General features: G+C 41.1%; 1 protein-coding gene across 37 annotated transcripts in view; it reads right to left on the bottom strand.

The window, feature by feature from the left end:
* ABI3BP (ABI family member 3 binding protein) overlaps positions 1-19,491 on the bottom strand; it is a 271,320-nt gene extending 251,829 nt beyond the window's left edge. For 29 of the 37 annotated variants that reach the window (XM_070454961.1, XM_070454969.1, XM_070454962.1 and 26 more), the window contains exon 1: positions 19,283-19,491. In XM_070454961.1, the coding sequence (XP_070311062.1) occupies positions 19,283-19,361 (79 nt within the window). In that variant the 5' untranslated portion in view covers positions 19,362-19,491. The remainder of the gene's footprint in view (positions 1-19,282) is intronic. The other 8 variants (XM_070454989.1, XM_070454990.1, XM_070454991.1 and 5 more) reach the window with 2 other exon arrangements.
* Between the last annotated feature and the right edge of the window lie 2,737 nt (positions 19,492-22,228).

The raw sequence follows: 22,228 nt of genomic DNA, 5'->3' as shown, positions 1-22,228 counted from the left end.
CTAGAATCAATACGTTCCCACTTGTAATGAGTAAGTCTGAGAAGCGAACTCACTCAAGGAGGGAGCCCCACAGCTTCCTTGGAGGAGAGGGGCTGGTGAAGATGAAGGGGTCCCACACTTTACAGACAAATTGGGACAAGAATTCTGAAGTGATTGATAGCAAGTCACAGCCATGATTTTTTTAGTAGACGCTGCCTGTTTGGATGATAATTTCAGATCTAATTCAGTTTTTTGCCTTCTTTTGACTTTTTTCTTTGTCCACAGGATCCTCCACAGATAAAACTTGCTTCAAAAATCTGAATACTTTTCTTGCTTAATTAGATGTGTTAATCGAGAGTGGATAAAGGAGTGGTAGGAAATGAGCTGTTTTTACTGCTAAAACAGCCCTTCCTAGGCAGCTATCATGAATGCTCTGGGAAGGTCAAGTCCATGATGCCGTGAATCTGCATGAAAGCAGGAGATCACATGGGGCCTTGTGATTCCCTGGATGACGATAATTATTAGAAGAAGACTTTGAATCTAGAAAGGAGGTTGGTCTGGGATGAGGGGATGAGACTGTCCCCTGTGACCCGTATCATCCAAGTAACCCAAGTAACCCAGATACTACCGAGGAATTAGCCAACTGGATGGAAACTGCCTACGCAATTTTGTGTTTTTGTTATATGCTTTGCTAATAAGGCCTTAGTAACTGGCAATAAGTGCCAGCAATTTTCCTTTGTAATCATTTTATAAACAATGGTATTTTTCAAGGGAGCAAATGCATTCACCTTAAAGTCCTAACAGCAGCCACTAATGAAGTACACTGTAGGTAAAATATAGTTAGAACATCTTGAATATTCTGGGATTGTCCTAGTTCGTGACTATACCATCTGCTTCTTCAAAAGTATCTTTATATTTACCATGCATTCTGGTGTGGGGCTAGAAAATTTGTTCCCCCTCCACAGATAACCCATGTAACGAAATTCCCCACATGAAGTATTTTTTAAAAAATTAACACTTTTGGAAATGCCATAAAAAAATTTTCAAATGGCAGAGAAGAGCCTGTTCAAAGTCTCTCTAATTCTTCCAAGCAAAATGAATCCCCTTTCCCGCTATGCCCCAATGCAGTGGTATTCATTCCTCTGTTACAGCCTTTATTACATTGTATTATCCTGTTTAGTTCATCTGTTTCTTTTGCTAACATATAAATTCAACATCTATAACCATTTTTCTCTTTATATCTTTATTCCACCTATTATACATTAGGTGTTCATAAAATTATTTTTTTCCTGTATGAGTTAAGAAATTTCACAAAGGCCGAAGATATAATTACATCAAGAATGCCACAGTGTAAACTTCAGCATGAAATCAAAGGTAAGTAAATGAGAGCCTGGCCTGATCCAGGTTTGTCCCAGAAGGCCCATTTGCTCCTCGGGGGAATTTAGGGATATATTGGGTTCGCCAAAAAGTTCATTTGGGTTTTTCCATACCATCTTATGGAAAACCCCAAACGAACTTTTTGGCTAACCTAATAGGTTAATACAGAGTGGATCTTGGATCTGGCTCTCCTTAAGCTGCCTTGGGTACAGGTTGACTCTCCTAAATGATAGCAGGACCGGTAGACACCCACCCTTGGCCTAAGGCCAGTACTGAAATCAGTCCTCTGGAATGAGCGACAAGGCCATCCATCAAGGCCTTAGAAACGTAGTCCTAAAGCCATGCTAAACTACCAAACATTTTCTGTGATTACTTTAAAAGTTATTTGTTCACATATTTTTCCAATTACTCTTTGATCAGCAGTTATTTCCAGGACCTGGAAAGGTAATTGATCCAAAAATTCTCTTTCATAATTTATTTCCACTTATCTATAGGCAAGACTATCATTTCCAAGTCATATGCCAATAAAGACTGTATTTCTCATTCTTTTTAACCCTACTTAAATAGTATAATGAAAAAAGCAGCAAATACACTCGCTTTATTAATTACCTACTGTTGCATAATAAATTAATCCAAAGTGTTGTGGCTTAAACAACAATAGCATTTGGAAGGAATGCAATTGTGAATCAGGAAGGAACTTGGGAACAGCTGGGCTAGGTAGCTACAACTGAGAATCTCTTATGAGGTTGCAGTCATGATATTGGCTGAGAGTTCTATCCCTTGGTCAGGAAGATCCCCTGGAGGAGGGCATGCAACCCACTCCAGTATTCTTGCCTGGAGCATCCCATGGTCTGAGGAGCCTGGCTGGCTACAGTACATAGGGTCACACAGAGTTGGACACGACTTAGCACACACATGCAGTCATCTGAAGGCTTGACCAAGGTTGGAGGATACACTTACAAGCTGGCTCACTCATATGGCAAGCAGGTTTGTGCTGGCTATGGGCAGGGTTCCCCAGCCCCTCACCGTGCGGGCCTTTTCAGAGGACTGCTCAAATGTTCTCATGACATGGTTCCTGGCTTTCTCCAGATTTGGTGTGAAAGACCTAGCCTCAGAAGTCACACATGCTCATTTCACTTCTGTACTCTATGGATACACAGGCCAGCAAGGATTCTGTGTGTGAGGGGATTCTATAAGAGGCAAATACAGAAGGTAAAGGTCATCTTGGATCCTATACTTCTTTGTTTAAATTTTTTTGTACCATATCAAACCAGTCAATCCTAAAGGAAATCAACCCTGAATATTCATTGGAAGGACTGATGCTGAAGCTGAAGCTCCAATACTTTGGTCAACTGTTGCGAAGAGCTGACTCATTGGAAATGACCCTGATGCTGGGAAAGATTGAGGGCAAGAGGAGAAGGAAATGATAGAGGATGAGATGGTTGGATGGCATCACTGACTCAATGGACATGAGTTTGAGCAAGCTCTGGGAGATGGTGGAGGACAGGGAAGCCTGGCATGCTGCAGTTCATGGGGTGGCAAAGAGTCAGACACGACCTAATGACTGAACAACAACATATCAATTACATAAAATAAATTGTATGTTAACATCTTTAGTTATGAAATTTGAGATTTTTCATGGACCATCTCAAAGACCCTTCTGCATGTTTTATCAATATAGTGGTGATTCTTCCAGCCACTCACTTGATGCACCCTAAATCTAACTCAGTGAAAGGCATCTGTCTAGACAGATGGTTCTGAACTTTCATGGATTCTTAGACTTTTTTTGGAATCTCAATATTTAAAAACTAATACCTCTCCTCCAAAATGGCCAAATACACAAGTGTGCTACTGTATGTACAACTTGAAGACTTTTAAGGACTCCTGGAGCTAAGAAAAAGAACTCTAACTTGCAAGCTATGTACACAATGTTTTCAGCCGGCTGCCAAATATAAATGTTACAGCTCATGTTCAACAAAAGGCCGATGCCCAATACTGACTGAAAGGCTGGCAACTTAACAGTTTATGTAAGTCAGAATAACAGAGGACTTTTGCGTGAAGTATCACCTTTAGTTTCACGATTGTCTTTTTCTTAATTGACCTGGTGAAGTAAACTGTTCATACTTTATAGTGGGCTTTTTGAGTTTGGGTTACACTTAACAGACACTTCAGCCTAATATTAGGCATTAACTTTAACATACATTTACACAAACAGAATGACTCTCACTAATATCTCATAATGTCACCCAAACTTTCCAGTCCCAGGTTTAAACATTACTCACCACTAAACAAGCTTAATTAACAGTGAATGCTGCTCATGCTCCAGCTAGCTATGCAAAGAATGGTTTCTAAGTATAAAGACAAACAGAATCTCATCACAATAACTAGAGCTCTCACTGTCTCAAGCTAAACATTTTGTACAATCATGTATTATATGGGAACAATTGGGCTAGGTAGTTATAACTCAGAATCTCTTATATGCGGAACAAATAAAAAGCACAAGTTTTTCAAATTTATAGAATTATAGGAAGTTAGCCAATTTCCTCTTAACCACTTTCTTTGAATTAGTACCCCAGTGCTTGGTACTTGTTATATAAACCAATCAGTATTATTTCTCCCTACACAGTTAATCTCATTGGAATCATCAGTGACAGTATTTAACATACAGATTATCAGATTACTAAACTGGAATTTGGGATGACTATAGTGATGGTGACGGGAACAAGGGGTGGGGATGGGGAGGTAGAACTATGCATACTTAACAGATTCACTGAGTCGGTGGTTTGTAAAACGTGGCCCCAGGAACAATAGCACTGAAATCACTCGGGAGCTTGTGAGAAGTGCAAGTTCTCTGGACCACCCAACCTCAGGTCTAGAATCAGAAACTCAGGACGGGCCCAGCATGCTGAGCTTTAGCAAGATGATTCTGATGCTTGCTCAAACTTAAGGACCACTGTACTCAGTGATTCCTAGCTCCTCAGTATAGTTTGAGAATGATCATCTCCAGGTTTGCCTAACAGTTCTAACTCAATAAAACAAAACTTAGAGGCTTCTTTTCCTATTCCCATGTAATCATCTTCCACAACCAGGCCTTGTGGATGGATGTAGGATGCAAATACCGTAAGGAAGAAGGATAGGTGGGAGAGAGACTTTAGATAAAAGCAGATAAATGGTGGTACCTGTTTCTCCCTTCTTTAGAGCAACAGACATTCTCACAAAATAAGCAAGTCCCAGACTCCCCTGGTGGTCCAGAGATGAAGACGCCATCTGCCAATGCAGGGGACACGGACTTAGTCCCCGCTCTGGGAATATCCCACATGCCGCGGAGCGACTAAGCCTGTGCCCTAGAGCTGTTGCTTTAGAGCCCGGAAGCCACAACCATTGAGCCTCCGCACCTGGAGCCTGCGCCCTGCAACCGGGGAAGCACCACAACGAGAAGCCCGTGCTCACAGCTAGAGAAAGCCCAGGTGCAGCAGTGAAGGCCCAGCACAGACAAAAAGGACAAAATAAAAAATGTCTAATTAAAGAAATAATAGCAAAGTCCCTAGAAAGAGACATCCCGAAAAGGATCTTGACTCCACTCAATGCTTATCCCTGAATTCCATCGAAATTGTTTGATAACATAACTTACAGGAAGTTTACTTAGTGTTAATAGCTGTGGTTCCTCTGTGGCCTGTGAACCTCTGGCCATGAAAAGGAATGTTTGAAATGGATGTTTCTGGGATACCACAAAAACCTTACAGATGACATGTGAGCCATGGGTTATGGTGACTCTGGAAAACACTACGGTAAACACTTGTTGTCTTAATTTTCTCACATAAGTGAAAACAGATGCTTGGATTGAATGGATGACTAAGAGCAAGTGTTATATAATGCAATTCACCTGAAAAATTTGGGGTCTCCTAAAACTAAATGGTCTCCTTTGTAAAGAGCTAAGAAAGGCACCTGAAAGTATCTGAGAAAGCGCTGACACATTGGTGAAAAATTTTGAAAGTGGGATTTCTTGCCAAGAGTATGTGGAGAAAGAATTTTGACTAGAGTATGAAATACTGTTACTTTTTAAAGTGATCCAAGGATATTTTTATTAGTTATTCTGGTGACTCAGTTGTAAAATCAGTATTTTAAATTCGAGTTACTGTTCCCCAAACAGGATAGTAAAAACAGTGAAATGCTGTCTATAAAGAGTTTTGCAACAAGGTTGTTTGGCATAAGAGCAAAACCATAAGCCACACATACCAATATGTCAATCAATCAAGAAAATCAATAGTGGGATCACACCAAATTTAATCCATTCTAGGACTTTCATCCTATTTCATATTTATTTTTGATTTGTATTACAAGGAGAATGGACAGAACAGTGAAGCATGGCACGTACATGTGTAAGCTCCGACATCTAATTTTATATTGTGGATCATTATTACTGTGGATCATGGCCAAAAAGTCTAAAAGCCAAGAGAATATATAGTTTCTATGGCAGAGATAGTGGAAGGTCTTCTAAGCACAAGGAGGGGAACACTGAAGAAGACACGAGAGCAGAAAATAGGAGGGCTATAGAAGGGCTATAAAGAGTGAGATGAAAATTTGGAAGTCATCCGTAAGTACAGCAAAGAAAAGTAGGAACGGAGAAATAGAGATCAAAGAGGGAGACTGGTATGTTGAAACGATATGAAATGCCACAACTGTAGTCCAGTTGCCAATTAGAGGATCCTATTTCATGGGAACAGTTGACAGAGAAACTCAGTTTCATGGCAATACTGGCTACCAGTCAAATGAAGAGAAACATGGCATCTGAACTGAAGATCCAACTCAACCCCCTGGAAAAGGCAAAGTTCTCTGCAAAGTTCTTGAAAATATCAGACACCAACAGCTATCCTGGAACAAAAATCCAGGAACAAATAAAAAAGTTACCTTACAAAATAACACTATGATATCTGGCATTTATCAAGCCTGTGTTATTGCCACACATAAAGGGACATACGAACTTATACCATAATGAAAACCATTTAAGGGCTTCCCTGGTGGCTGGGTGGTAAAGAATCTTCCAGCCAGTGCAGGGAGACATGAGTTCAATCCCTGGGCTGGGAATATCTCACATGCTGCAGAGAAACGAAGCCCATGTGCCACAACTATTGAGACTGTGTTCTAGAGCCCAAGAGCCACAACTACTGAAGCCTGCATGCCCTAGAGTCCGTGCTCAGCAAGATAAGCCAACCCAATGAGAAGCCTGGCCGTTGCAACTGGAGAATAGGCCCTGCTTGCTGCAACTAGAGAAAAGCCCGCGCAGCCACAAAGACCCAGCACAGTCAATAAATAAATGAAACCACTTAAGAACGAACTGTAGTGTTAATATGGGCTTCCCAGGAGGTGCTAGTGGTAAAGAACCCTGGGTTCAATCCCTGGGTCAGGAAGATCCCCAGCAGAAGGCCATGGCAACCCACTACAGTGTTCTTGCCTGGACAATCCCATGGACAGAGAGGATCCTGGCAGGCTACAGGCCATGGGGTCACAAAGAGTTGCATATGATTGAAGCGACTTAGCACACACACACAAGGTGTTAAGACACGATATGGTTTGTCCAGTCTGACATGCATAGAGGTTATCAAATTAATGTAAATTTGTGCTTTTTGCAAGTTTGCTGATGCCAGGATAAGTGAGCAGGAAACCATGATATTTGCAATCAAGTGGAACATTTAGTATGACACAGAACCACCCATTCCTTCCTTGAAAAAAAAAAATACAAAAGTGTGCACTGTCTTCCAAAGGGACGATTCCTGCTGAATTCCAACAGAAGAGTCAGCTGTGAGGTAAGGACTAGGGCCAAAGCGGTCAGTGGCGGAAGGTGGGGGTGGAAGCCAGGAGAATGTTCTGAGGATTCTTCTGGTGTTGAGAGAAGGGGGAAAGAGGAAAGGAGGAAATTCCAATGGGAACAGAGGGAGAAAGAGGCTGAACAGAAAGGAAGATTAGGAACAAAAAGAGGGAGGGGAGGAAAAAAAAGAGAGTCTCTTGAGGGGACTGATCAGTCACCATATCAGACCAACTTATACCTAAAAATCAACCAAACAGAGCAGGGAAAGTCAAATTACCCAGAACCACATCCCAGGCATACATGGAGGGAAAAACGACCAGAGACCATGATCTGCACTCCCAGATCTTTCCCAATAAAAGGTAAATTTCTGAGCGAAAGCTTCTACCCTGCTGTGGGAGAGCTGAACAAGAGAATGGGAGCTGCTGATGGCAAGAATTGTATTTTAAAAATCCTCAGCACCACGACTCCGGTCCGCAGGCCCTGTGTCACTGTGAGGCTGATACCTGACAGGCTGACACAGGAGACTCTGACCTCCAGCATCAAAGCCTTCTTTCAGCTCAGCCCACTTGCAGGAAATGTCCTGAAGAAAAGAGCATCGAGATCTTTTTCTGGCTGCCAGGGCAGGTGAAGCGTTTCCAAAATGGTGGCTGGCCATCCACGTTCCCTCTTACTAAAGAAAATTACTGCCGAAAATCTAGAAAAAAATGGTAGTGATGAACCTAATTTGCAGGGCAAGAGTAGCAGTGCAGATGTAGAGAACAGATTGTGGACTCGGGGAGAGGGAGAGGGTGGGATGAATTGAGAAATTAGCATTGATACATACACCTTACCCTGTGTAAAATAGGAGCTAGCAGGAAACTCCTATACGCACAGGGGACTCAGCTCAGAGCTCTGTGACCACCGAGAGGAGTGGGATGGGGTGGTGGGAGGGGTCTCAGGAGGGAGGGGATATGTGTATACATTGGACTGATTCACAGTGTTGTTGAGCAAAAACTAGTACAATACTGTAAAGCAATTATATTCCAATAAAAAATAAATATTCCAAAAAACCCATTAAAGTCACCCTAGTATTATTTAGTAGTGGAAGCTAAAAAGAGAACTGTTATTCTTATTATTCCCTTTTTTCAGGGAAGCTGCTCTGAAGTTCAGAAAGGTCAGGTCACTCACCAGGCCCGCAGTGACTCCCAGATTTTGCCCACTACACCCTATGACTATTTCCCAATATGAATCCTCCCAGTTCATAATGAAACTACAGTTCAGGGTAAACCTCAAAGGCAGAACATGGCCAGCGTTGCTTTCCTCCTAATTCTAGTAAGAGTGAGCATAATTAGAAAATCACTCTGTGATAGCAGGATCGTTGGGGTATTTGAAGAGGATGAACCAAGAGGGGAAGGGAGGGGCCATTCTTCAGATCATCTGATACCTGATCCCAAATTTACTGGCTCGAGATGCCTTAACTCCATCTGGGAAAGTGAAAGGAGAAGGAAACTCTGCCCTGAATCCCTTGCCGGCATATCTGTAACAGGACTGGATTCCAGAGCGCTCGGCCAGCACGACTTTGGCAGGCACCCCAATCCCCTCCTTCAGTGACAGAATCTGCCGCTCTCGGAGAAGAAAGGCCTGTTAGGGCTTGCACACCCACACACGTGTGCACAGCGGACTCTCAGCAGGACCCTTGGAAAACCAGAACATTTTCTTATCCGCTAATAGATTGGAAAAAAAAATCAAAGGATGTCATTTAAGGAGAAAGGGAATCTGAAATTTCACTTTGGCATCTTGTCGGAAGCAATGTACCCCCTGCTTCCTGCTAGCAGGGGTTCATTCTCCACTCACAGAGATCTCTCATTTTATTAGAGACACAGAGTAACACACTTGTGTTTCAGATTATAAGTCATCCTATGTGCTCATAAATTATCCTTAACATAAATAGCAGGAAGAAGATGAGCTGGAATGTATATGAAAGGTGGAAGTTTTAGCGGCTCAGTCATGTCTGATGCCATGGACCGCAGCCGTCCAGGCTCCTACTTAAGTGGGTAACTATTCCCTTCTCCAGAGCATCGTCCCATCCCAGAGATCAAACCCGGGTCTCCTGCATTTCAGGTAGATTCTTCACTGTCTGAGCCACAGGGAACCCCATGGTTACATGCAAAATTCAAGGAACAATATCCAAAGGCAATTCACATAACCTGGACCTTTTGCATACAGGGAGTTTACTGAATGTTTTCTTAACTCATGTTTTGCATTGACTGGAATCATAGGGTACTTTGTCATCCTTCCTATATTATATGAATTCATTTTTTCTTCTTTATATGCCTATATATAACTTAAAGCAAGTACATGGCAACACAGTGGGATAGCTTAACTTCCGCAAGTTTGGCTGTTATGTAAGGATAAAGAATTAAGACACTAACAGGTTCACATAAAAGAAAGTTACCAACTTATATTAGTTTCAATTAGAACTAATTTCAAACTCCTGAAGGCAGGAATGTCTAAATCATTCTTATAATCCTAATATAATAATTACTTTGTTTCCTTTTTAAAATGTTATTTTCTAAATAAAAATATTCACTTGTATATTTAAATATGCTCCTCCCCCTCTTCCTACTGGTAACCTCTAGTCTGTTCTCTGTGTTTATAAGTCTGCTTCTTTTTTGTGATATTCACTAGTTTGTTGTATTTTTTAGATTCTACACATAAGTGATATTATCTAGTGTTTGTCTTTGTCTGACTTATTTCCCTTAGTATAATGTCCTCTAAGTTGGTCCATGTTGTTGCAGATGGCAAAATTTCATCCTGTTTATGGCTGAGTGGTATTCCACTGTGTGTATATGCCAATAATCCTAAAGTGATGATTTTTTTTAAATAACTGAATGACAGAATAAACAAATGTAAGTACAGTCCTGAAAAATGTAATCAACCATAGCTTCTCAGATCTAGCCCCTGAGATTTTGTAAAAGTAGACATTTGAACTTATGATCTAACACCAAAAACAAATGTTGACCTTAATTTTAAACATTTTCTTACTTGGCCTGAAAAGGAAGTTTTAAAATTTTTCCAAATAATGCTTCAAAATCCAGGAACAAAGTAGCACAAGATAAAAATTGCCTTTAAGATGGAGTTACAACTTAAATAACAAAATAATTCACTTATAACTTTTAAATATTATCCTGCACTCATCCAGAAAGATTTATCACTCACACATACAGATTTTCAAAACCTGTAGACAGTGGTCCTCAACTCTGGCTACATTAAAATCACCTGAAGAATTTTTTTCTCTCTCTCCCAGCCCCATGCCAACTAAATCATAATTGAGTAGGGGAGCAGAATAATACCGATATCTTTGAAAACCTTCAGTTATTCTAATATGCAAGTTTACAACTGCTGAGGATAGATGTTATGATATTTATACTAATAGCTAAATAGATTTTAAAAGAAAAAACTGAGTTTCTGTATCAGAGGTGAAGCTTAAATTAGACCTCATTTTTCCCTTCAGTTACCTCTAATCTGACCAAAAGATGCTTGAGTAGGTGATTTGGTCTGATTTTCTAGTGTATGGGCTTTAGATGTATAGTCCTTGACTGGAGAACAATAAGAAACTTCTGTGAAGGCATCACATCTCCCACTTCCTTTTCAGAATTCTTCAAGGAGGGACATGAGCTGATTTCATAGCTTATTATATGAAGGAGGGCTAAAAAGCTCAGGCTAGCTTTAAGGCTCCCAAATGTCTATCCAAATCACTGAGAATGTAAGTCAGGCTTTTGTTAGATCAGGGAAAGTACAATACAGCATCAAAATCTCACTGTGGAAGGTTCTTGGTGGGGAACATAAGCCAAAATTATGAGCGGTGGAGTAAGTCCTGACTCAGTCTTGCTATCCACAGAACTTTTACAAAGTAGTCTGAGACCTTGAAGTTTATCTGTCTTATCATGTACCTCCCAGGACTTTGGGACCATCTCAACACAAGAGAGACTGTGGACTATGGGAAATACTTGACAGGGAATTCTAGTATTAACACTCTACACAGTTCTGGGTGCCATGCTAAGAATATATTTTGTGCATAAGTTACATTTTGTGCTTTGTTCGCTGGTGCATAAGGAAGAATTGTTTGATTCACACCATAAAGGATCTGAAAGAAGCTCTTCTAGTTGATCCAGTTGTCTCCATCTCATCCACTGCCAGAGTATACTTTCATCCTCCAAACAAAAGTTTCATTCGACCTTATAACAACTCCTCCATTTACTAGAAAAGCCACTCAGTGATGTTTCAGAAGTACATTTTATGAAGACTGTATCAACTTCCTAAGTGTTAATTGCTGAATATCTGTACACTTTGTCAAAGAAAATTTTCATTTTGTCTTATGTTTTCTCTTTTTAACAGATGATGGCATCTGAGTCTTATAAGGAAAGCAAAGCTTCTATTTGGGGGACATTTATTTTGCATACTTCTTTTCATGGGACTGGCCACACTTGAGGAATCTAGGCATTGACTGGTCTCTTGTACATAGAAAACATGGTCCACCTTGGGTGCTGAATAGTTACCTTGAGTCTTTGACTAGTAAGATATTTATCTCAGTGCTCAGAGGTTCCCTACAACTCCAACCAGGGAGGCAGACAAATTGGCAGTTTGCCTGCGGGCCTTTGCCACTAAAGGCTGAACTCTGTGAAAAGTAGATGGGGTGTTAATGCTCAAACCAGTGTTATTTTCTGCAGTTAGATTCCCTGTATTCATTGGCTTCCCTGGTAGCTCAGCTGGTAAAGAATCTGCCTGCAATGCAGAAGACCCTGGTTCTATCCCCGGGTTGGGAAGATCTCCTGGAGGAGGGCATGGCAACCCACTCCAGTGTTCTTGCCTCGAGAATCCCCATTGGCAGAGGAGCCTGGTGGGCTATAGTCCATGGGGTTGCAAAGAGTCAGACACACCTGAGCCACTAAGAAGAGCATATTCATTGTTCCACTGTATCATTTACTAGCTGTGTGGCTTCAGGCAGTCATTGGCTATTTTGTGATGGGTAGACTCTAAGATAACCCCCAATAATTCCCATCTCCTGTTACTGTGTAATCATCTTGTGTGACAGCACCAGGAAGCTGCCTCTATCCAATAGAATATAGCAAAGGTGATGGGCTGCTACCTCCATGATTAAGCTGCATAGGATTGTAACCTACAGCCTGCCTGCAGACACATCTGGGCTTGTACACCTTGATGAAGCAACAGCCATCACAGAGAAGCCCACATGGCAAAGGTCAGAGGGAACCTGTGGCCAACGCCAGCGTGCAATTGAAATCCTCAAAGCAGGGATCCTCAGGGAACTGAATTCTACCAGCTGCCACAAGAACCTGAAAGTTGATCCTTTCGCAGTTGAGCCTTTAGATGAGACCTGAGCTGGGCTGACGCCTCTGTTGCAGTCCTGTGAAAGGCTTTGAAGGGAGGACCCAGCTGAGCCAGACTCAGCCTCCTAACCCACAGAGACTGTGAAACAAAAAAACGCGTGATGGGGGCTTCCCTGGTGGTTCAGTGGTAAAGAATCAGCCTGCCAATGCAGGAGACACGGCTTCGATGCCGGGTCCGGGAAGATCCCATATGCGGCTGAGCCACTAAGCCTGGGCTCTGAAGCTTGGGAGCCCCAATTACTGAGCCCACATGCAGCAGCGACTGAGGCCCACGTGCCCTAGGGTCCCTGCTCTGTAACAAGAGGGGCCATTGCAATGAGAATCCCATGCACTGCAACTTGAGAGGAAGCCTTGCTCCCCACACCTAGAGAAAAGCCCATGCAGCAGTGAAGACCCAGCACAGCCATAATAAATTAAAAAACTAAAATTGTTTTAAATGTGTGAGGTTTTAAGCTGCTAAGTTTGCAGTAATTTATTGTGCAATAATCAACAACTAATATTCTCTTTAGGTTTAGTTCCTAATCTGTGAAATGGGGATAATATATTTCATAGGTCTGAGGATAAAATGAGATTGTGTATATAAACACTTAGCATTAAACAGCATGCCTGATACATAGTAACACGGTTGTTATTATATTCTTTAAATGGGATCCTAATAGAATATGTATTTAAATCAATTTTTTTATTTTAGCATGCTCATTCTTTGGCTGATACTTTTTTTAAAACTATTCTAGTAATGTCTCGTTAGATTATCCTGTTAATTTTTAAATTTTACATGTATTTTTAGATCACTTTTATTAAGTTCATCTGTTTGCTTCCAATATTCTCCCTTTCTTTTATACTTGCTTTTATAAATCACAATCAGCAAATCAGGCAAAAGGGAAGTCTTTCTGAGGATGGTGATGCAGAATAGTTCATCGCATTTCTTAATGGCCCTCCCTTCATTAGACACCTCACTTTTGTCTTAGCTCATATTAACCTTTAAAAGCATTTAACTGTCTTTTCTATAATACAGTTATTAATGAATCTGTCTATTCTCAAGTGCTACCCTGCACCTTATTAACTTTTGAGAGACAGAGAGAGACTAAAATTCCTTCATAGTTAGTATTTTATAGCCTGATATAGCAGTCTATAAAACTAAACTAGTGAATGTGTAATTAGCAGCACGCATAGCATGTGTGCTCAGTCGTGTCAGACTCTTTGGGACCCCATGGACTGTAGCCTGCCAGGCTCCTCTCTCCATGGGATTCTCCAGCAAGAATACAGGAGTGGGTTGCCATTTCCTTCTCCAGGGGATCTTCCCAACCCAGGGATCGATCCCACATCTCTTGCATTGGCAGGCAGATTCTATACCACTGCATCACCTGGGAAGCCCTGAAGCAGAGAGGAACCTTATTTTTAAGCATTGGATTCTCAATGTGATACTCTTACCATCAAATAAAAATTATACTTGATCAATTTTTACATTCCAAATACAAGTTTCTTTTATCACAGGGGCTGGATCTCAATCTGTTTTACCTAGTAGGCAGTGTTTGAACAGACAAACAAATCAATACAACTGCCCAGAAATTTCAGAGTTGTAGAAGATGCTAAAATAATTCCCCTGTGGTTTTCAAATCTGTTTTCTTCTAGCAGTAGAACTATATTTTTCCAATGTACTCTTTAACAGAGTCTCACCAGTACATAAATGTATACTACTCTGATAAAAGCAGAATCCATCCACCAGAATTCCTTGCCCACTCACATTATTCTCCTCCCAAATTCCCAGTTCTAAGATGGAAAAGACCCTCCCTGGGTCCTGTATTGAGGACCCTCTGCAGAAATGGATTGAGTCACTGGAGTGACACATTCTCGTTTTGTCACAGTGAGGTTGGGAGGTCTCCTTAGAGGGTGAGAGCTGTTACCTCAAGAGGGTTGTGGGGAAAATTCACAGTAAGACATAAGACCCTCTCCTCCAAAGACAACCTGCTGCTTCTGCTTTGTAATCGATCTTGGGGAGTTAAGACAGACAGAGAGAAGGAAAACACAGTCGTGTGCTAAGTCAACTCAGCCTTGGCTTCCCCTCTGAGTATTAATCCCTGCTGAGTCGTGGCCCCTGGGGGTGGCCTAGGCTCTGGCCATGCAGCTACCCTTCCCTACATTCCTCCTTGCCCCAACATATGTTATCGCCCAGCCTTCTACTTGAGCGCCTTATCCTCTCAGAATGTTTGGCCCTCCAGTCTGGACTGGGTCCTTCCTGGCTGTTCTCAAGTTTCTTTGGGCTTCAGCCAAATCAGAGGACGCTCTCTCTGTAGCATAATTATTCTTTTACATCCCTGTCTTCTCCATCAACTGATCAGGAAGGCAGGTATCAAGCCCTGTCTTCCCACCTCAATGCTTTGCCTATAGATGGAATACAGTTTGTTACTTGAACAAATGGACACATCTTTATGTAGAACAGGGAGCTGATGTTACACAGAAATTAAAGACACAGTCTGCCACTTGCTTGCCGAGTGACTTTGGACAAACACTCTGAGGCAAAATTTCATGCTCTGTAGGCTGAGAGTAATAAAATACCTGCTATATAGGGAAACATCAAGCTTTTAGTTAGTTTTCCACATCAAAAAAAAACTTAGCCATAAATTACTACAAACAATATGAGCTCAAACAATGTTATCTATAATAACAGAGATGAGTTGTTGATAGCTGTGAGAGTTATTGTGATCATCATCTGCCCTGATTTTTTTCACCTTGGAGTCAGAGATTTCTACCTTGTCAGGGAAGAACCCAAGACCAGGGCTGTCTCTTTTCTTTCCTTTGAACGAGCCAAGAGTCACACCCAAGTCATGGCCTCACACCCTTGGACCATCTGATCACACGTGTATGAAATGTTCCTCTCTGGTTTTCCTCACACCTATGTCAGGAGGACTGATCAAGTTACCTAGAAATAGTAGCCTTTGCCTTCCGACTGATTGCAATCTTCCAAACACAGGAGTTTCTGCAAAGAGGTATGTCAAGCCTCACAGGTCCCATTATAAGCTTTTCTTGGCTCCTGTCACTGCATATTGCTCTCTGCAGTTTTCATTTTTGCCTGTATGCCAGGGGAAAAGAAAAGCTCTATGGTGCCAAGAATAAAGAATCCTAGAGGTATCTGCCACACAGGGCCTTCAAGGGTGTCAAACAATGTGGGAATTCTTCTTCAGGGCCTGGGTGTTATGTCTAAACCTCCTCCTGAAAAGCAAGTTCAGGAGGGTCTTTCCTGGAGGTCGTGTGAGGCTTCCCCAGTCCCCACAGAAAGTTGATCCTAAGTGAAGGTGCAGCTTTCCATAGAGAAAGGCAATGTTTGAACTTGACAATCAAACATTGGGTTGAGGAAGTCCAGGCTGAAAAACAGTAGAATCCTTCTCTCATTGCCCTGCAGAGCAACACAACCCCCTGGCCCCACCTTTCGCCAAGAACATTTGCTACCCTTCCAGATGTGTGTCACTTTGGACACAGATCACATATTATTTGGTGTGCATATCTTTTTCAGTATTGATCTACTTTTATGCAACCCAAGAGACAATTTTTTGAATGCCTGTTATATGTCAGACCCTTTACTGAAAGTTTTGCAGCTCTTAGCTCATTGATTCCTAAAATACTGTAAGATAGTTATCACTAATCCCATTTTACAGATGATAAGACCTGCTTAGCAAAGGTTAATAAATGATTTGCCAAAGAACATAGTCACCAAGGGGGAGAGAGGAGAAGAGGTCTGCTAATAATGTTTGTATGCATGTGTGCTCAGCTGTGTCCGACTTTTTGCAACCCCATGGACTGTATCCTGCCAGGCTCCTCCGCCCAGAGAATTTTCCAGGAAAGAATACTGGAGTGGGTTGCCATTTTCCTACTCCATTAATAATAGTCTCCAACTTTATTCTAAGTTTTCAAAAAGTAAGAAACATTCTTCCACTATCTTATTTTCTATAACAAAGTATGTGGTTATGTATGCAAATAAGCATAAGACATGTAACAAGTGATCTCTTATTTAAAACATAATTTCTTTTTCCTATAAATAGCCAGCTATATTTATCAACTATATGCCCCCCCACACACACACACCCAGCAGACATGTTCTACACACGTGAAGATTTAGATAATGTTTAAAATCTTTATAAGAAACCCTCTTACTCAAGGGAAGGACAGCATTCACATTTACATTGCAGAATATAGCTCCTAAAATCTGGATCGAAACAGGGCCAAACACAGATTTTCAGTCAGGAAGCTGGGATCCAGTTCTGTTTCTGCTATTGGCCTGGGAATACGACTAAATCTCCCTGCCTTTGGGGAATCTTCATTTATAAAATGGTTATACTGGTCAGTGGTTCCCAATTATTGGCCCATGATGAAGCTTTCATCAGTCTGTACTGAAATGAAAAAAAACAATGGGCTTATTTGTATAAAATCATTTGTTTTATAAATCTGTGAAAAATGGCTAGCTTTCAAGTATGTCGTCTACAATAAAACCCTGATATTTAAAATATATATTTATTTTTACAGGTCCACGAATCCAAAGATCTGGGAACCCTAGCCTAGGTGATCACTATCATCTTTTATAGCTTCAAAATTCTATCCTCCTCAAAAATGACAAATGATATTTAATTAACTTTAAAATAGGAAGGCAAAAAGAAAAGGAAAAAAAACTTATCTTTTTTCTTATTTAGTTCTGTTCTTCCTCAAATGTGAACGTTAAGCCCCTGGCAAGATATTATAACTATTCCACTAGAAAAAAGATTCTTAGTTAAATGAGTTTGGGAAACAATCAGTTGAAAAAGTGAGACAGTTTTCTTCACTGAGAGATTTTCAGAACCTGTCAAGTTCTAAAATCTGCTGACTCCCCCAGAACAGAAAAGCATGAATGGTCCCCAAGTTACTGATAGGGAACAGATGCCTGCCCCAAACCCCTTCTGAGGACAATACTCCTATTCCAGGAATGCAGTTTGAGAGAGGTGACTTCCTCTAAAAGAAAGACCCTCAACAGCTTCAGTGATAAAGACAAAACACAGCATTAGTGACAAGGAGACTTGCCATTTACTTTATATTAATTTGATAGTTTTTTCATCACTGAGTCTATGGGTTTTTTTTTTTTAATTACAAAAGAAACCTGGATGAAAATACTTCAGATTAAAGTACAATGGACAAGATATTTATTTTGTGGCTATTTTTAACAATTTTCTTTTTACCATAACAAATAAAGGAAGATTGTGTCAAGAGATTTGTATCTAGTGATTGCAACATGATAATTAAAACATTTGGAATTTGCAAAAGTCTGCAGTCACAAAATCATGGCTATCACCCCTACACAGTAAATACAAGGTAAAATAAAACCATCTGTAGGTATTAAGCCTGAGATAATCTGCAGACTTTTCTCAGATGGTGAATCCTTGTTAACTATCTTAGCAGTAGGAATAATTAATTCTGAATGCTTGAGGCTCCTGATGAACTTATTTAAACACTTTTCACAATGATCGAGAAAAAAATACTTGATAGAAGAAAAATATCTAATAGTGTATATTTTCATCTTAATTCTTTATTTATTTTTGCAGAATTATCTTAGAGTTGAGAAGGTTTACTCAGCCTTTTTTATTGCTTTTTACATCATCATGTGAAATATCAACGAGCCAAACCCTTCAGCCTTCACACTCTGGACTCAAGTTTCACTTAGCACACTGAAGAGAATGGTTTTCACTTGGGACAAGATGATCTTGGAGCAAATCAGCCGGAGGGAGGACCTAGCAGGATCTTTGGATATTCTGACCTGAACAACCTTTCTTTCCAACTCTGAGCGCAGCAGGGTTTTGACAAGCCTGTGGCTCCATTGTCTCTGATATTTTCCATCATAACTGTATGATAAATTCCAGTCTGTTTTTCCTAATCCTGCTGACTACAGCAGTCTGCAACCATAAAAAGTTTTCACAGACTTGGAGTTGGCTTAGAGAAGTGCCTCGGCAAAGGAACAAAAAAAAAAAAAAAAAAGAGCAACATTTATGTTCAAAGACAGGAGAGAGGCAACCTTTGCTTTTGGTGGTGATGGGCTCAAGAGGTGGTTTTTAGGGTCTATTTAAGACATTTTCCTTTTCTTCTGATGACATTTGTAAATAGAATACCAACACTAAAATGAGAACAATTGAGCCAGGGAAAGGGGGGATGTCGTGTCCAACAGATCAAACCCTATTCCAAACTCCACCAGAGAAAGTGTCTACACCATAGCTCATGACCATCCTTCATTGGTGAGCCCTGCCTAGAATCCTTCAGCCTCCAAGCTAACAGGTATGTGTGAGGTTTACACAAAATGATTCTAGGTTTCCAACTAGCTTCTTTCAAACATTCAGCTAGCACTGGTTTAGTCTCTGAGGGATAAAAACATCAAATGAGTCTTTTCAACAGACTACAATACCCATCTATATAATACAATTCAATATACAAGTGCTGTAATTGGAAACTATACCATTCAAGCTACCGTGAACACAGCTAAACACAGAAGGAAGTTGGTTTGCATTTTTTGCAATAAAGAGATGCAACTGAAAAGCACATAGCAGAAGAGGGGGGAAAGAAAAGCAAAAGTTTAAGCGACTTCTTTTTACATTTGAATTGTGACTCTCCGAGAAGAACTCAAATCCCCCCGTCTGGCAAAGCAGATCACATTTAATCTCAACATTTAAAAGCTAGTATCTCAAACATCATTTTGAAAACACAAAACATCATAGCTACTTGCCTTTAGGCAATTTCTGTGCATTTCCCAGGGCTAGTGCAACACTTCCACAGAGAAGTAGACACCCCAAGCTGGAGGGCATGGTGCATTTGCCACCTCACACGGGCAGTGATTCTGGTGGGGGTCCCGCAACCCTGGAGCTGCATTTAAGTGGACTGTCTCCTGGTGACAGAGGCGGGCGGCTGCACTTAGCTGTGCCGTGGGCTTACTCACAGGGGGTGGAGACAAAATGACATCACACCCTTTCCCACACACACACCAAAAAAAAAAGAGAGAGAGAGAGAGAAAGGCATAACAGCAAAAAACCTATCATCACATTTCCTGCTAAGTTGTAACTATCTGTCTCTTCTCTCCCCTCTATGACATAAAACTTGGAATTATGGTCAATATACATTTCTGAAAGAAAAAGTATTTGGGGAATTTTGAAATGTGATAAACTTTTTAAATATCAAAAAAAGATATCCTTAAAACCAGTGGAATGCTAAAAATATAAAATAAAACTGTATTAGGAAGAAAGCCTTTTCATTATCTAGTGTAGACAGAAAAGAGTCTTAGTTGCTCAGCTGTGTTCCGCTTGTGACCCCAGAGACTATAGCCCAACAGGCTTCTCTGTCCATGGGATTCTCCAGGTAAGAATAGTGGAGTGGGTAGCCATTCCCTTCTCCAGGGGATCTTCGCGACCCAGAGATTAAACCCAGGTCTCCTGCGTTGCAGGCAGATTTTTTTTTACTGTATAAGCAGCAGGGAAGCCCCAATTCTTCTTTCAAATGAAAGTAAACTTCCAAAAATTCAATCTGAACCATTTTGAAGTTTCAGTATCATGAGAAACTTTTAAGAGAAAGTCATTGGCTACACAGGTATTCATAACACACACGGGCATACATAGATATATACACAGATATATACAAACGGTTAGTCTATAGATACAGAGACACAGAGGAATAACTAGCATTAGTTGATCCCCAGCTCTGGGACAGGCTCTGTAATAGTGTCTTCATCTATGTTACTGCATTTTAGTCCTCACACTGATTACACAAAGGATCTTATAGTATCCCGGTTATAGTTCACCTATGAGAAAAACTGAGCCCCAGGGAGGTTAAGAATCCTGACCAAATCCACGTATTCTAATGGTTAACAATTTGGATGGGCGTTGGAGTGAAACTGACTGGGTATAAACTTGGATGATGTGTGCCTTCGAAGAAATGTCTCCATCTTAATTTCTCATCAACATTGGTTACATTAATGGGCTTGCCCCATGCCCAGCACTTACCTGATCAATTCACATTTACTTATATTTATTCCTCAAAATAATCCAGGAGACAGGCACCATCATTACCCCCATTTTACAGACAGAGAAACTGGACTCAGAGGGGTTAAGTGAAAGGCCCAAGGTCACCCAAGCAATCAAACTGGCATTTTATTTCTTAAATTGTGGCCCTATTTATTTATTTTACTTGTTGACCATGTGGCATGGGGGACCTTACATCCCTGAGCAGGGATTAAGCCTGCAGTGTCTGCAGTGGAAGCACAGCATCTTAACCCCTGGACCACTGAAGAAGTCCCAGAGCTGGCATTTTAAACAGATGATTTAACCCCAGAACTTCCACTCTTCATTATTAAACTTTAAATTAAAAAATGGAGATGACAGTACCAAATTCACAAGATTGCTAGCGGCACTTTTGGACTGTGTGTACCAGAGTGCCTGGTTCACAGGAAGTATTTAATAAATGATAATCAATGAAAACAACAAAAGTAATGACAATAGTACATCCCCCAATAAGCAGAACTCTGGTTCTAACCCAGGTACATCGACCTCCAAAGCCTAGGTGTGTCCTCTCCCTCTATATCACATGACCCTAAATATAGACATTGCTAGGGTGACCAGGCTGATAAAGGACTTCAAACGTTGTCAGTACATTTATGTCAACCCTTTGAAAACAGCTTATTTCACAAGTTTGCGGTAGCTGAACCAAAACAGTAAAAGGAAAATGGAATAACGGGGGTCCAGTGAAATTCCAGTGAAAAAACTTACTGAAATAAAAAAAAGAAAAATTGAAGAGACAGCCCCATCTTCCAAATAAAGCGTGAGAAGCCACATTGTTAAAGTCATTTAGAGCTGGCCCGGGCTAAGCTTTCAGCACAGGAATGCTCTGGCACCAGCAACAGGGGGAGGGGGGATTGGATTATTTAACAGGTCTTTTTCATCTGTAATTTTTTACTTGAATAGGCAGCTCTCTCAAACCCCAGTTCAGACATTCATCCAGCTGGCATTGCTGACTCTGCTTCTATATCCATTGCCATCGCGTTAAGCCAGGGAGGCCACGGTACTAGCAGAAAATGACAGGTTCTTTTGAGGGGGGGGACGAAAAAGAGCAGAAATATTGCAAAGAAGGCTGGTTCTTCAAAACATTGTGAGGGGCAGGCCTGGAGGGTTAGGTAATGGAATTCAAGCATCAGCGTCTGCTTGGCCTGCAGGCTAAATCAGGTCTACATTAGCAATGGTTATTTGCAGATTGGAACTGACTGGGGGCTAATTAAACAAAGGTCAGTCTCCGATCAGTATTTTGTCAGAAAAAGTTGGCAGCATGACTCTCCCAGGCAGGACAGGGGACGCTCAGTGAAGACACAGGAAGTACAGAGCTCACCTCACGTCTGGGAGGAGGCAGGTCCTGAAGAAACCAACCGTGTCAGAGAAGCCATTTTACCTTTTCAACAAACATAAAGTGTTCCGAAGTGTCAGAGTCCCAACCCAAACACGAGGTAGACAAATCCTCCAGAAGCGTTGCGCGTGTCATGCTCAAGGAGAAAAAATACGAGGGCTGTGGTCATGTAACCACTGGAGGCGTTAAGGCTACTTTTCTCAGAATTGGAGAATAATTGCCTGACAATGTTGTGCAGGTTTCTGCCACACAACAACGTGAAATGGCGGTAAGTACACACGTTCCCTCT

This window comes from Odocoileus virginianus, chromosome 25 (genome assembly GCF_023699985.2).
Source record: "Odocoileus virginianus isolate 20LAN1187 ecotype Illinois chromosome 25, Ovbor_1.2, whole genome shotgun sequence".
In the NCBI taxonomy this organism is placed as follows: domain Eukaryota; kingdom Metazoa; phylum Chordata; class Mammalia; order Artiodactyla; family Cervidae; genus Odocoileus; species Odocoileus virginianus.
The sequence above is the reverse complement of the archived record's forward strand: the minus strand, read 5'-3'. Positions and strand labels throughout refer to the sequence as shown.